The 12,966-nt window shown below is 41.5% G+C and overlaps 2 protein-coding genes across 2 annotated transcripts; both read right to left on the bottom strand.

The window, feature by feature from the left end:
* Window positions 1-2,676: 2,676 nt before the first annotated feature.
* Window positions 2,677-4,163, bottom strand: LOC147959767 (uncharacterized). Its single transcript, XM_087532894.1, has 2 exons — window positions 3,817-4,163; window positions 2,677-3,097 (listed from the first exon to the last, which is right to left on the bottom strand). Exons 1-2 carry the CDS (start codon window positions 4,161-4,163, stop codon window positions 2,677-2,679), a joined length of 768 nt encoding a protein of 255 aa, XP_087389020.1.
* Window positions 4,164-6,539: 2,376 nt separating this feature from the next.
* On the bottom strand, window positions 6,540-7,979 carry LOC147959766 (uncharacterized). The gene is made up of 2 exons (XM_087532893.1): window positions 7,633-7,979; window positions 6,540-6,969 (listed from the first exon to the last, which is right to left on the bottom strand). The coding sequence occupies exons 1-2, from the start codon at window positions 7,977-7,979 to the stop codon at window positions 6,540-6,542; spliced, it is 777 nt and encodes a 258-aa protein (XP_087389019.1).
* Window positions 7,980-12,966: the final 4,987 nt, after the last annotated feature.

Raw genomic sequence — 12,966 nt, 5'->3', positions numbered from 1 at the left:
CAATACATTCTCAATGATACCTCAGCCTGATGATAGCGTAAGCAGCTTCACTGGGAAACATATCTGGGAAGTTTTTTCACCTGGGCAAATGATGGAGGGTGATGTAATGGACTTCCTTATTGATGATTGCAAGAAAGATCCCGATAGAAATGTTGATTTTGCGTCTGGGAAAAGGGTATTGCTGAGTCCATATTTCATCATAGTAACCAACCAGATCGTTTGTTTCTCTTAGACAAGAAAGCCTTTTTGTTTTACGAGTTTTGATAATACCTTGCTTTGTTTATCCTTTTCCCCTGTGTATTTCTTTTTTGGCTGTTTTTGCAGGTTGTGCTTGACTGTACGTTTTACGGTGATGAAAATAAAGAGTTTAATGTGAAGAGTGCAGCGAGAGATTTCAAGAGCTATGTTAAAGATAATGAAGACTTGCTCAGTGCCGACCTTGTGAGATCTACTAGCTGATTTTTGGTTTTATTTGTTTGTTGCCATGCTGGTTTTATTTTGAAACATCTCTTTTTTGGTCATCTGTTTTTAGATCATGATGCCTCTATTCAAGCCTATGGTTTTACCAAAGGATAAGAAAGTGAACCACTTTTCCTTATATGTCATGAATCGGTACCAAAGTAGCGTCGACATCCTTGACTCTGTACCTTATCCGAAGAACCATCGTCCTTCAAAGAACACCTATCATAAAGACTGCGAGAAGATTGTGAGTGACATTTATTATCTGTACTGGATTAATTTTTTTGCATCTTTGTTTCTGCTTTTTTCTTAGACCTGAAAATGTGTGGTTTCTTTTCTTTTCTTACAGATCTCCAGGATGGTCCAAGTAATGAAGTATGCGTATGGTGATGCTCAGTACAATGCGAGCAAGCAACCCAAATGGGAGCTTTTTGCAAAGAAACTAACGTTTGTGAAGGTTCCACTTCAAGGGGCGAATGAATGTGGCCATTATACTCTGAAGTATGCAGGATCCTATGATGGTGAAAAGATCGTTGGGAACATTCGAGATAAAGATGTGGTTTCTAGTTGAGCTTTTCACTTTTCTGTGTTTGGCTGATTGTGTGTTCTTCTTTTTAATGTGTCATGATTTTTTTTGATAATTTGTTTCATTGTTTTGCAGCCTCGTATTGTTGATTCGAAGGCTGAGGATCTGTATAGAGTTGTGTTCAACCGGAATAACCAGCTTCTGGTGACGGAGCTTCCCAAGGAGTTTCAGCCTTTGGCTCCTGGTGCATAGAATAAATGGTCATCATTCGCATAGTGAAATGGATAGTTGTGTGATATATCTCTTGAAAGCATTGTAGGCTTTGATTGTAGTGTTTTGGATGTCTTTGATTTTTGATAGTTGTGTGATATATCACTTGTGTATGTTTCATTGGGAATTCGTTCTGGTTAAGTTCTATTTTTACTACTGAAGTCTTCTAAACTAGTTGAACTAAAAAAACGTCTTCCCAAGTTCATTACGAGTTTTTGCTGGGAAAAGTGAGATTTATCATTTATTTTCATCTGTCCTAACCTAGGTTGGACCTTTATAGTTTCTGTACCCTCTTTTTCCTGTACTTATAGTATAGTTATGTTGGTACTGAATTGTAATGTCGTTCAGCGTTAGGCTTTTAAAATTTTGGTGTCACGATGGCACTTGTGGATCTAGCGTGAGTGGAGTGACGCTTCCTTGTTATGTAGAACTGATTTCATATAATGTATTAGAACTGAAGTTTTTTTTTGTGATTGAACTTATTTACGACCAAGTAGCTACGTCATCTCTAGCCAGATTTTATTCAAGTATAAGAAATTTAGCAAGATTTGAGAGCCAAATTTTTGTTTGAACTTCTTGAATTGTAGTAGTTGAACTTCATAGTAAAATTTAAATATTGGTTTAAATTAGCTACATTTAAATATGTCTCCGGGGGGGTGACCTATTTTCTAGGTTGTGGTTCTTCTCAAGGCAATGTTTGGTATGATCATAGTACTTGCCATACAGACTAAGTTGTACTGACATTTCAGTTGTACTATTAGTGCTATTCTTGAGTGTGTCAATGTTTTATGGAATGTGAACTGAAGCTTCCCGATCCTTTTTATATTTTTGTAGAATGAATGTACCATTTTGTTCAAGTGTACCAGAACTCTCAGTCCTAGCATGCTAGTGGCTTGGAAATGTGTACTTATTGTTCTTTGCTTTTCCTGTTGCAGTACTTAGTAAATTTCTAACTACTATTTGCACGATGCTGTTAGTAGTCCTCGGCTAAAACTTAGTCTTTTTAGTGTTCTTCTGAAACTAAAAACTGAATTTTTTTAGTGTGATAGTACTACCGTAAATGTCTAAGCTGTACTGAGCGTCCAATTCTACTATGTTGCTATTGTCCTTAGTTAGTCTGCCACTGTTTTTGTTTTTTTGTGAAAATATCCATGTATGATTTTTTGTTTCTTCATGACTAGTTTCAACTTCAACCTACTTCAACTTCAAATGATGGATGAAAAAAATAGGAAGCTAGCAAACTTGTTGACTAACATAAGCAAACGATGTACATGATATAAATAGGCAAACTTGTTCGAACCCTGACACACATAACATAAGGTAGCTGGTTCAACATAACGAAAGCAAACTACAAATCTGAAACAACAATATTAAGGACAAGCAGAAGTGCGAGCAACACGAATGCAGACTTTCATGCATCCTCATCCCGCGAAGTTGCAGTGGTAGTAGGGGTCAGCTTCCTGCTCTTTTGAAATATCCCAACCTGTCATGATGTTGTCGATTGTCTTCCATGACTTGTACGTGGTGTACGCATCTATTCCTGCATACGTGATGAGGTTGTCTGGTAGCGGGCTGGTCCCCCACTTTTTGTGGTTTTCCTTCTTCTCGATCTTCTTCTTCATGCCTTTGTAGAATGGGTGGATGACGCCGCCTGCAACATCGGCCAAGGAGTCGAAGTATTTGCTGGTGTGTGCATCTTTCCACTTGCGCTGCATGTCGATGAAGTTGTTGGGATTGATCTCCAAACCAGACTTGTTCAGCATCCACTTGTCGCCTCCAATGCTGAAACCGACAAATGTGTACAATTTATCCTCCTGCAGGAACTGTTTTAGGCGCTTGGGCCTGCAAGGGGGGAGACACATTGAAGGTTAGTGTTCTTTTTTGAATATTTAATTCTTCTGTTTTTTGTTTTTGAAAGTGATAATCCATGAGTTAGATGCTTATATAGTATAAGTCATGGATGAATGTAGTCCAGAAACTAGTACACAAAGTCCTGAAATTAAATTCAGCTACACCATGTTATTTTTCTTTTCTGCTGTCTTGAGTGCTTCACCAAATGCTTCACCAAATTCAAGAATCATTTTAACAGATTCAATGATATATGTACTGCTTGATTCAAATTTAGTTTTCTTTTTTGGTTGAATAAAAGACGTATACCAGTGCTTGATACATCTTTGTGCATCAATTCTATATGAAGTTCAGAAATTAATTTGAGAAACATGTGCATCAAGATATGGACCTATACCACTTCACCAAACATCTTTTAATACATCAATTCTATATAACTATACTAGTGCATCAATATCAGAATCTATGCTAGCACATCATTTTTAGAAATTAATTTGGTGCATCAAGTTCAGAATTCTATAAACATTTTTTCAGATGCTAATCTGGTGAAACAATCCACTTCACAGTTTCAGAATTGCATGTAAGTTGAGAAACATGTACTCATGCATACACTTCACAAAGTATAGTAGTTCATCTAGTTGGGAAACTAGTTTAATGAAGTTTCTAGTGACTAGTACTAGTACAACAGATGAATGAACAGTAGTATGGGTTACCATTTTGTGGCTGCTGCGATGTGGTAAACCAAGCAAAGTTCCTCGACGCACAACTGCAGGACTGCCGCCATCTGTGGAGGTTCATCATCCCTGGTGAACTCCACATCAACTCCGATGAAGCTCAGATATAAGCCGCCGCCCTTCATCCTGAGCCTGCTCATCACCTCGTCGGCCTTATCTGGTTCGCTGGTGCAGACGATCTCCAGCGTCTCTTTGCCGTGGAGCTCAACCCCTGTGAGGGTTCTCGTGTACTCGCGCTTCTCACCGGGGACGTGAACGTCGATGAGGTCACTGCTCTTGTCCGACGGCTCGCCATGATGACGCTTGGCGGATGGTTCGTCCGCCATCGCCTTCCTGCGGCGACTGTGGGCTTGGGAGAGAGAAGTTTGTGTTTTGTGTGCAGTGGAGATTGAAGCGGCAATGGTGGTTTCTGGGAATGAGGCAGAGATGGAAGACGATGGGTTATTTTGCAGTGTGTCGACGGGGATGTGTGGGAGGCGGTTCGTCAGGGGCGTGGGTGTGGTGGTGATGGGGGTGCCCGTTTGCAGTCCCTTGTGGCAACCGCTCAGTGGGTGGCGCTGGTGGTGGCCTTGAAGAAGCAATCGTCCAATTCAAATGGTTTTACTGCTGCACTGACTTGTCTTGTCAAGCTGTACTTATGACCTGCTAAATCCCACTTGCACACCTCAGGGGTGGTGATGACGGCATTTGGACTGTTTAGGTGACGTATGCTTTGTGATGTTTTTCCCTGGGAATGTTAAGTATTTGTTTTTCCACTAAAGTTTTATAGACTAGTTTATCTGAAGACATTTTTCAGTGCCCCGGGAGTTGTTGCTCAAAACTGGTACTTATTTTATTTTCATCTGTACTTACCTAAGTTAGGCCTTTATAGTTTTTGTATTCTCATTTTAGTGCACTTACGGTTTAGTGCTGTGTGAACTGAAATGTAATTTCATACAGCGTGCGGTTTTGAAATTTGGTGTCGTAGTGGTGTGAGTGGCCTGACTGATCCTGCTTTTTTAGTACTTATGTCATATGTATGGTTGAACTGAGTTTTTTTTTGTTTTTTCGGTGTCTTGTGGGGATTGAGATTATTTTACGACCAGACCGTTCGTTGAGGTGTGTACAAATTTTATATAAATTAGAAATTTAGCAGAATTGACAAATAAATTCTATTTGAACTTCTTTTATTTTAGTAGTTGAACTTGTGATATTTTATATAAATTAGAAATTTAGCATAATTGACAAATAAATTCTATTTTGAACTTTTTGCATTTTAGTAGTTGAACTTGTCAGATTTTATGTAAATAAGAAATTTAGCATAATTGACAAACATTATATGTTTGAACTTTTTGCATTTTTAGTAGTCGAACTTGTTAGATTTTATGTAATAAGATATTTAGCATAATTGACAAACATTATGTGTTTGAACTTTTTGCATTTTAGTAGTTGAACTTGAAAGTAATATTTAATTCAGTTTTTTAAATTATGTACATTTAACAGATAGGCTATTAAGTTCTCTTCTTTTCAGAGGTTCATTGTAGTTTATATATTTTCAGTTTCGAACATTTTTCTTGTAGTTTATATTTTTTTGCATTGCGCTCTGGTTTGTTTAACTGGGCTTATTTGGTGTGGTGTTTGTAAACGATTCGGGCTATTGGGCCGTTTTCTGGCTTAGATAGCTCGTCGGCGCGGCTGTGTAGTGCGGCCTGCGCATGCGCTCTGGGTTTAGTCCCACCTCGCTAGTTGAGGGGGCTCCGAACCTGTTTATAAGCGCAGCCGAGGCTCACTGGTCAAACTCCTCTGAATACTTACCTGAGTGCTTATACACGGCGCTCGCTCTCTCTCTTGACCTGTGGGCCCTGATCGGTGGGCCCTGCATTGTGTGGATTACTAGGGATTCGCCTATGGGCTTGAGTTCAAGTATCTAGCAGCGTCAGGGCCTGCGCCTGACCTTGGGCAGTCAGTTTTTTCTTTTTTTTGTTTGTTTGAATCTAGTACTTGACTCCAGCAGTAACTTGGACTGAAACTTTTTGTTCTAGTTCTTGTCAGTTTTGTGTAAGTGTAATTTTAAGATGTACTTGCATTTAGATTAAGTTGTACTGATAGTCCATTCATAGTAGCGCTTACGTACTGATGCTTCTATGTACTTTTTATTGTAGTAAGTATGTACTGTCCGATCAAGTGTACTAGTACTGTGATTCTTTATCTGCAAGCGACCAGCATAAGTGTGTGCTGATGCTTTCTTAACTTTTTCTGTTTTGTAGTACTTGTTAATTATCTAGCAGCTACATATGAATGAGAACACTAGATGGAGTACTAAGAATTTTTGCTTCAACTTTTGAAGCGTTGTTAAGCAACTCAAATTGTGCTGATTTTTCTCAATGTTATGTTTTATATACAATACTGAATCGAAACTAGACATAGAGCAACGTTGTGTGATTAGTTGATCATAACTAGTACTTTAGAGTAGCTACAAAGTTCTATTCAGAAGCTACTTTTTGAATTTGAAATGATGGATTAACAACATATGAAGCTACCAAACTTATATAATGAGATAAGAAAAACATTGTACTTGATGACATAAAGAAACTAGTTCAACAATGACAAGCACGACATAATCATACTGGTTCAACCCAACAAGAGCAAACTACTAATTTGAAACAACAAGATAAAAGGCAAGCACAAGCGAAATTAAAACGAAGGCAGGCTCTGATGTATCTTCATCCCGCATAGGGGCAATAGGGTTGGTCGTAGTAATTCGCAGCCTCCCGATCTTTTGCATTTTCTGAACCATCTGTGATGTAGTCGATCATGCTCCATGCCTTGTACGTGGCGTATGCATCCACTCCTGCGTACTCGATGAGGTTTTCTGGCAGCGGGCTGGTCCCCCACAGTTTGTAGTCTTCCTGCGTGTTGATGTTCTTCTTCATGCCTTTGTAGAATGGGTGGATGACGCTGGCTGCAACATCAGTCAAGGAGTCGTACTCTTTTCCGGTGTATGGTACTCTCCACTTGCGCTGAATGTCGATGAACTTGTTGAGGTTGATCTCCAAACCGGACAACTTCAGCTTCTCTTTGTCGCTTTCAATGCTGAAACCGACAAATGTGAACAACTTCTTATGCTGCAGCAACTCGTTCAGGCGCTTGGGCCTGCAAGGGGAGAGACATTTTTGAAAATCAGCATTACTTTTGATGTTTGAATTATTCATTTTTGTTTTGTCTTACAAGCGATGAATCCATTTAAGTATATGTTTATGTAGCATAAATAATGGATGAATGTACTTCATAAACTAGTAAACGAAGTTCTGAAATTAAATTAAGTACACCATGTTATTCTTCTTTTTTGGATTATACATAGTTTCAGTCAATGTTGTATGTTCTGCTTTGGTACTAGTTAAGTTTACTTTTGTTGAATAGGATAACACATAAACAATGCTTCACCAAGTCCTTAGTTTTTGTTCTTATGAGAATAACATTAGATCAAATTCAGAAAATACTTCACTACATCAAGTTCAGAAACATCTTTTTAATACATTTAGTACATAAACTACACTATTGGATCAAGTTCAGAAACTAGACTAGTCAGTCAACTTCAGAAATTAATCTGCCGCAAGATTTTTCAAATAGTAATCTGGTGCATCAGGTTCAAAAATACATTTTATAGTGTATCTACTTGAGAAAATGCAGTAGTGCATCCACTTTTCACAAGCCACACTAGTACATCTAGTTGGGAAACAAGTTTGATGAAATTTTCAGGATACAGTACTAATAAAACAGATAAACAAAACAGGGCAAATGAGTAGGATGGCTCACCATTTTGTGGCCGCTGCGATGTGGTACACCAAGCAGAGGTCATCGACGCACAACTGCAGGACTGCTGCCATCTGGGGAGGTTCATCTTCGTTGGTGTAGTGCACACCAACACCGACGATCCTACGAACCATGCCTCCAGCCTTCCTCCAGAGCCTGGAGATCACCTCGTCAGCCTTGTCTGGTTCGCTGGTGCAGACGATCTCCAGCGTCTCCTTGTCGTGGAGCTCAACCTCTCTAAGGGTTTTGGTGTACTCGCGCTTCTCACCGGGGACGTGAACGTCGATGAGGTTGCTGCTCTTATCCGACGGCTCGTCTTGATGACGCTTGGTGGATCGTTCCTCCGCCATCGCCCTCCTCCGGTGGCTGTGGTCTTGTGAGAGAGAAGTTTGTGGTTTGTGTGCAGGGGAGATGGAAGGGCAATGGTTGTTTGTGGGGATGATGGAGAGATGGAAGAGAATGGGCTTTTTGCCCTGCGTCGACGGGGATTTGTGGGAGGCGGTTCGTCGGGGGCGTGGGTGTAGTGGCGTGGGGTCGCCGTTTGCAGTCCGTTGTGGCAACCGCTCAATGGGTGGCGCGGGTGGTGGCCTGGAAGAAGTAACCGTCCAAGTCCAATGGTCTTTACTGCTGCACTTACTAGTCTTGTCAAGCTGTACTTATGACCTGCTAAATCCCACTTGCACGTCTCAAGGGTGTTGATGACGGCATTTTACTGTCGCACTGATTTGTCTTATCAAGTTGTACTTATCGGCTGCTCATCCCACTTGCATATGTCAGGGTTGGTGATGATGGACGTTTGTACTCCTCTACTGTGGTACTTGGACTGGTGATTGAAGTGTAATTGAACTTACCAAATACGAATGAGACTATGTGTGATGCTAATGTTTTTTAAAGGATTGTTTATATCAAGATAATCTCTGAGTATTTTTTATAGATAAATTAGATTTTCATCAGTACAGAATGTATTATATTCGCATTTTTGTTTGAGGTAATTATTTTTATGCACTGATGGTCTTTCTGAATTCCGACTGGCAGAAGCAAACATAGCTTTGTTTTTTTCAAAACGATGTTTTTAGGTGTTCACGGGTGTGTTTGTTTTACTCTGCCTTTGTACTGATGACTGGTCGACGGTAGTGTTTTTCATCAGTACAAATGTATTTTGTGACTGCATTCAAAAGGATTATCAAATGTTTTACGTAAAAATGTGACTGCTCCAGCGGGCACAAATCACAAATTATATCAGTACTGATGTGTACTCTGTCTTTGTACTAACGACTCAGAACTATCAGTACTGATGTACTATAGGAGTTTAAATTTTCCTTGACATTTTTTGCTGCTGAGTTACTGGTCGACAGTAGCATTTGCGTCAGGTAAATCCAGATAAGTTTTTTCAAATGTATTTCTGACTGCATTCAAAAGGATCATCAATTGGTTTACATAATAATGTCACTGGTTCAGCGGGCACAAATCACAAATTATATCTTAACTATAGTACTGATCGAGAAATCGACGATAAAGCTAAATAAGTTTTGGTAACGATAGTGTTTCTGAAATGTTTCCTCATTGTGTGCCGAGGCAACTGAGACCACTATGTATTGTTCAGTTGTTCAGCCTTGAGCTTCTCCTAACTGGCCCCGAATGTTGTGCCTTGCCGGCGCCCTTTCCTGGTTGAGCCTTGGCAACTTCATCATCAGTTTCAGTTTCCTCATCCCCGACAGTGTCATCTTCATTGTCTTCGTCTGATTGGTCGTCATTCTCGTCAAACTCTTCTTCTTCATTGTCTCCATTTTATTTTTTAGAACTCTGCACCTTGCCCTGTGTTTGTTCAGCGCCAATGACCTCCTTGCCCACTTTGCACGTGCGGGCATTATGCCCGTCAGTTCGCCCACACTTGCGGCAAGTGTAGCTGTTACGTGTGTTGTCTCCATTGGTAGAAACCTGGGTGGCTCCAATCTGCTTGTGCTTGTTGGCAGTGCCATTTGTGCGGAGTGGGCATGTGCGGTAGTTATGGTTGCTCACGGCGTTGCAGAATCTGCATGTCCTTATCCCGAGAGGTTTGCTGTCCGGGCCAAATTCCACACGCTTGATGGGGCGTGGCGGCTTTTTGGCTGCAGCTTTCGCTGCCTGCGTCTTGCTCTTCCTCCCCTTTGTGTTTGAGAATATGGGTGTTTTAATCACTCTTTCCTGGTGCGGCTAGTAGGATGTGCTGTTGTCATGTCGTTCGCCTACAGCACCATCAAGCTCATGATCTCGCATGTGAGCTTGTTGGTGATCTTGAGTGTGCACATGGGCAAGCTCTGGTTGCTGCTGCTCCTCTTCCTTGTTGTCGAACGGGTCAACAGCTCCCATATGATTCATCTCGGATAACATTGTAGTAATATCCTTCTCAATGGCATCATTGTCCGCCACACCTCCATTTTCAGCAGAATGCATGGCGTCGAGTTCTTGTTCAAGTTTGTCCATGACGACCCGCGACCTCGCCATTTGCTCTTGGCTTCTCAAACTTTTTCTGTGCACCCTCATGTTGAGCGTCAGCAGTGAGCTTTCAATGCAGTATTGGGATGCCTTGTTTGACGCTACTGTCCTCAAGTCATTTCTGTCGAATGTTGGCTGGATGTTCGGGTGTTTGGTGTATCTCCTGAGGATATATTTCTCTAGAAAGCTGGGAGCCTTAATTGTCTACATCATGCACAGGACATGCACGCAGAAAAGACCTGTATTTTGTTTTTGGAAGAGGTGCATGTATTTTGTCATTTCATTCGAACAAAAACTTTGCAAATAAAGTAGTACAGTATGTAACATCTTTTTTTTGCAGTCCTCACCTGTGTGGTCCCATAGCCTGCACTCACACTCATATGTTTCTCCCACAGGGTCTGCAACCACCTGGAACGCGTGCTGAGACCATGCAGACAGTTTTTGCGGGTTGTTGTAGCACATGAGGTACTTTGTGCTCTTCCGTCTCTGTCGTCGTGAAGAGTGTGCTCAGTTTTAGCCTTTTTCTGATCTCGCTGTACACAGCTCGCAAGTAAACCTTTGCCATCTGGGTGTCAAACCCATAGAAGGTCAGCGTGTTTTGTTCCTTCTGCACATGCAAGAATGATGACCAAATTGTTAGTTTTCTCGCAGCAAAAACTTGTCTAACTAATAAAGTTTTACTTTAGTAAGCATGTTTTTTGTCTCACGACAGGTGATAGAGCTATACCAAGTTACCCATTGTCTCTTGGTTCTCTGTCTGCCTCCTGGTTTTGACGCAGGAGTTTACCTGGCTAACAAACCGGTGTAGGTTTTGTCTCTCACTTACAAAGTTCTTCTTGAGCACATAGTTCATGCTCTCACTTCGTTGTGTGGATGTCATTTTTGCGCAGAAAATTTCTTTGAAGTAGGCTGATATCCATTTCTCACGCTCGTTCCACATGGCCAGCATCGTGGCATCATTATGGAGGTTGTACCTGTCGATGAGTCCTTTCCAGGCATCCTCAAACTCAGTTGGCATGAGGTGCCAGTTGAGGATTGATGTGAATTCTTCTTTGAAATCTTCGTGCAGGTAGTACAGGTATGTGAGGTGTTCCCTGTACTTCTTCATAATGTGCCAGCGGCACAGCTTGTGTACTGTGTTCTTGAAAACTTGTGGTATCGCCAAAGCCATTGTCGGGCACTGGTCTGGTAATGAGAAAAGAGATGTCGAGTGGTCAGCATATGTTGGTGCATATATACAAATAGAACTGACACAAACATTTTTTAACGTGTTATTTTCCTTTTAGTTTTTTGGGGGAAGGGGGTGGTGGTGGTGGATGGGGGTGGGGGTGGTTTTCGCGGTTGTACCTGTGAGGATGCATGTAGGAGCCTTCCCTCTCATGCACCTTAAAAACGTCTTGAACAACCATCTGAATGATTCTTCATCCTCATCTCTTATCAGGGCGAAACCAAAGAATGTAGTTTGGAAGTGGTTGTTAGTACCGACAAACACCCCAAGTGGCATATGGTACTTGTTGGTCTTATATGTGGTGTCAAATGTTACGCAGTCACCGAAGTCCTGATAGGCCCCTCGGCAGCTTGCATTCACCCAGAATATGTTCTTAACTCTGTCGGACTCATTGAGTTGCATGTCAAAGAAGAATTCCCTGTTTATAGCTTTCATCTCCCTAAAGAAGTTGACAGTCTTTAGGATATCGTCCACATCATCCACCCTTGAATTTTTTGCTTTCCTGGATATTAAAAGTGAACAGTCATTCAAAAATACATGTTGAACTGGCGTCAGGTCATGCGTTGCGTAATATGTTTGTACTGACAGAGGAAAAAAGACATAGGCGGTTTATGGGAGGAGAACAAGTTTTGTACTTACAGGTTAATCAGGTCTTTGGCATTCATTTTGAGGAAGTAGCTACCAGGGTCATCACCGCCCGGTATGCTCATGATTTGCGCGCGTTCAATGCCTTTGAATTGCAGGTACTTGACGTACTCCAAGATTGTTTTGTCAAAGTTTTTGTGGAAGTGCAAGAAGACAAGCATTTGCGGAGTGAGCTATAGCCTGTGCTTGTGTTCCCAGACTATCTCTTTTATGACAAGTGTTCCATACTTTTCAATCTTCAGCCTCATTTTAGCCCCGCAGTTAGTCCTGGCTGTCGTTTTGTTCCGCTGTCTATTTGCTTCAGACACCTTCAAATGATAGACTCCATAGCACATGCAATAAAGGTAGGCTCTGGTCTTAAACTTGGAGCCTTCCCTGATAGCAAAACCCGCGTGCTTCGCATAGAGGTTGTAGAAGTTATTTGCTTCTTCAAAAGTTTCAAAGCGCATCTCTAGCCTTGGCAGAACATAAGCTTCAATGTTAGGTGGCTGCATGCAACAGTGAGCAAACAAAAACGCAGTTATGAAAATGTTTAGATGGGGTGTTCACATTACCATGGTATGGACTGTGCTTGTATGTTTTTTTTCTGAATGTGGATACTTACATGTGTATAGCTTTGTGCTGCCTCCGGTGTTTGCTGTTCACCCTGGTGTATGGGCGCGGGTGGTGTCACCCTTGGCACATGCAGGAATGCATCTCTTGGAGGGAGCAATGTTGACGAAGGTCTCCGTCTCTCATTGTACGGCCGTCTCCCCTCAGATTCGTTGTGAGGTTGCTCCTATCCATATGGCTCATATCTTGTACTTTGGAACCTGCTAGAGCGGCCAAAATTTCTATCTCTTTGGCTTGGTCTTCCTGTCGCAACCGCTTTTGCAACACGGATGATTGATGTTGACGGAGCGACTGGTGGAAGCCTTGTTGCAACCCATCCGCAGCTTCCTGTCCTTGGCTTTCTGCATGCGTTAGGGAAGGAAAACATTTGTTGTTGG

This window comes from Triticum urartu, chromosome 7A (genome assembly GCF_056163025.1).
Source record: "Triticum urartu cultivar PI428250 chromosome 7A, HENAU_Tu73, whole genome shotgun sequence".
In the NCBI taxonomy this organism is placed as follows: Eukaryota; Viridiplantae; Streptophyta; class Magnoliopsida; order Poales; family Poaceae; genus Triticum; species Triticum urartu.
This window is presented reverse-complemented; position numbering and strand designations above follow the sequence as displayed.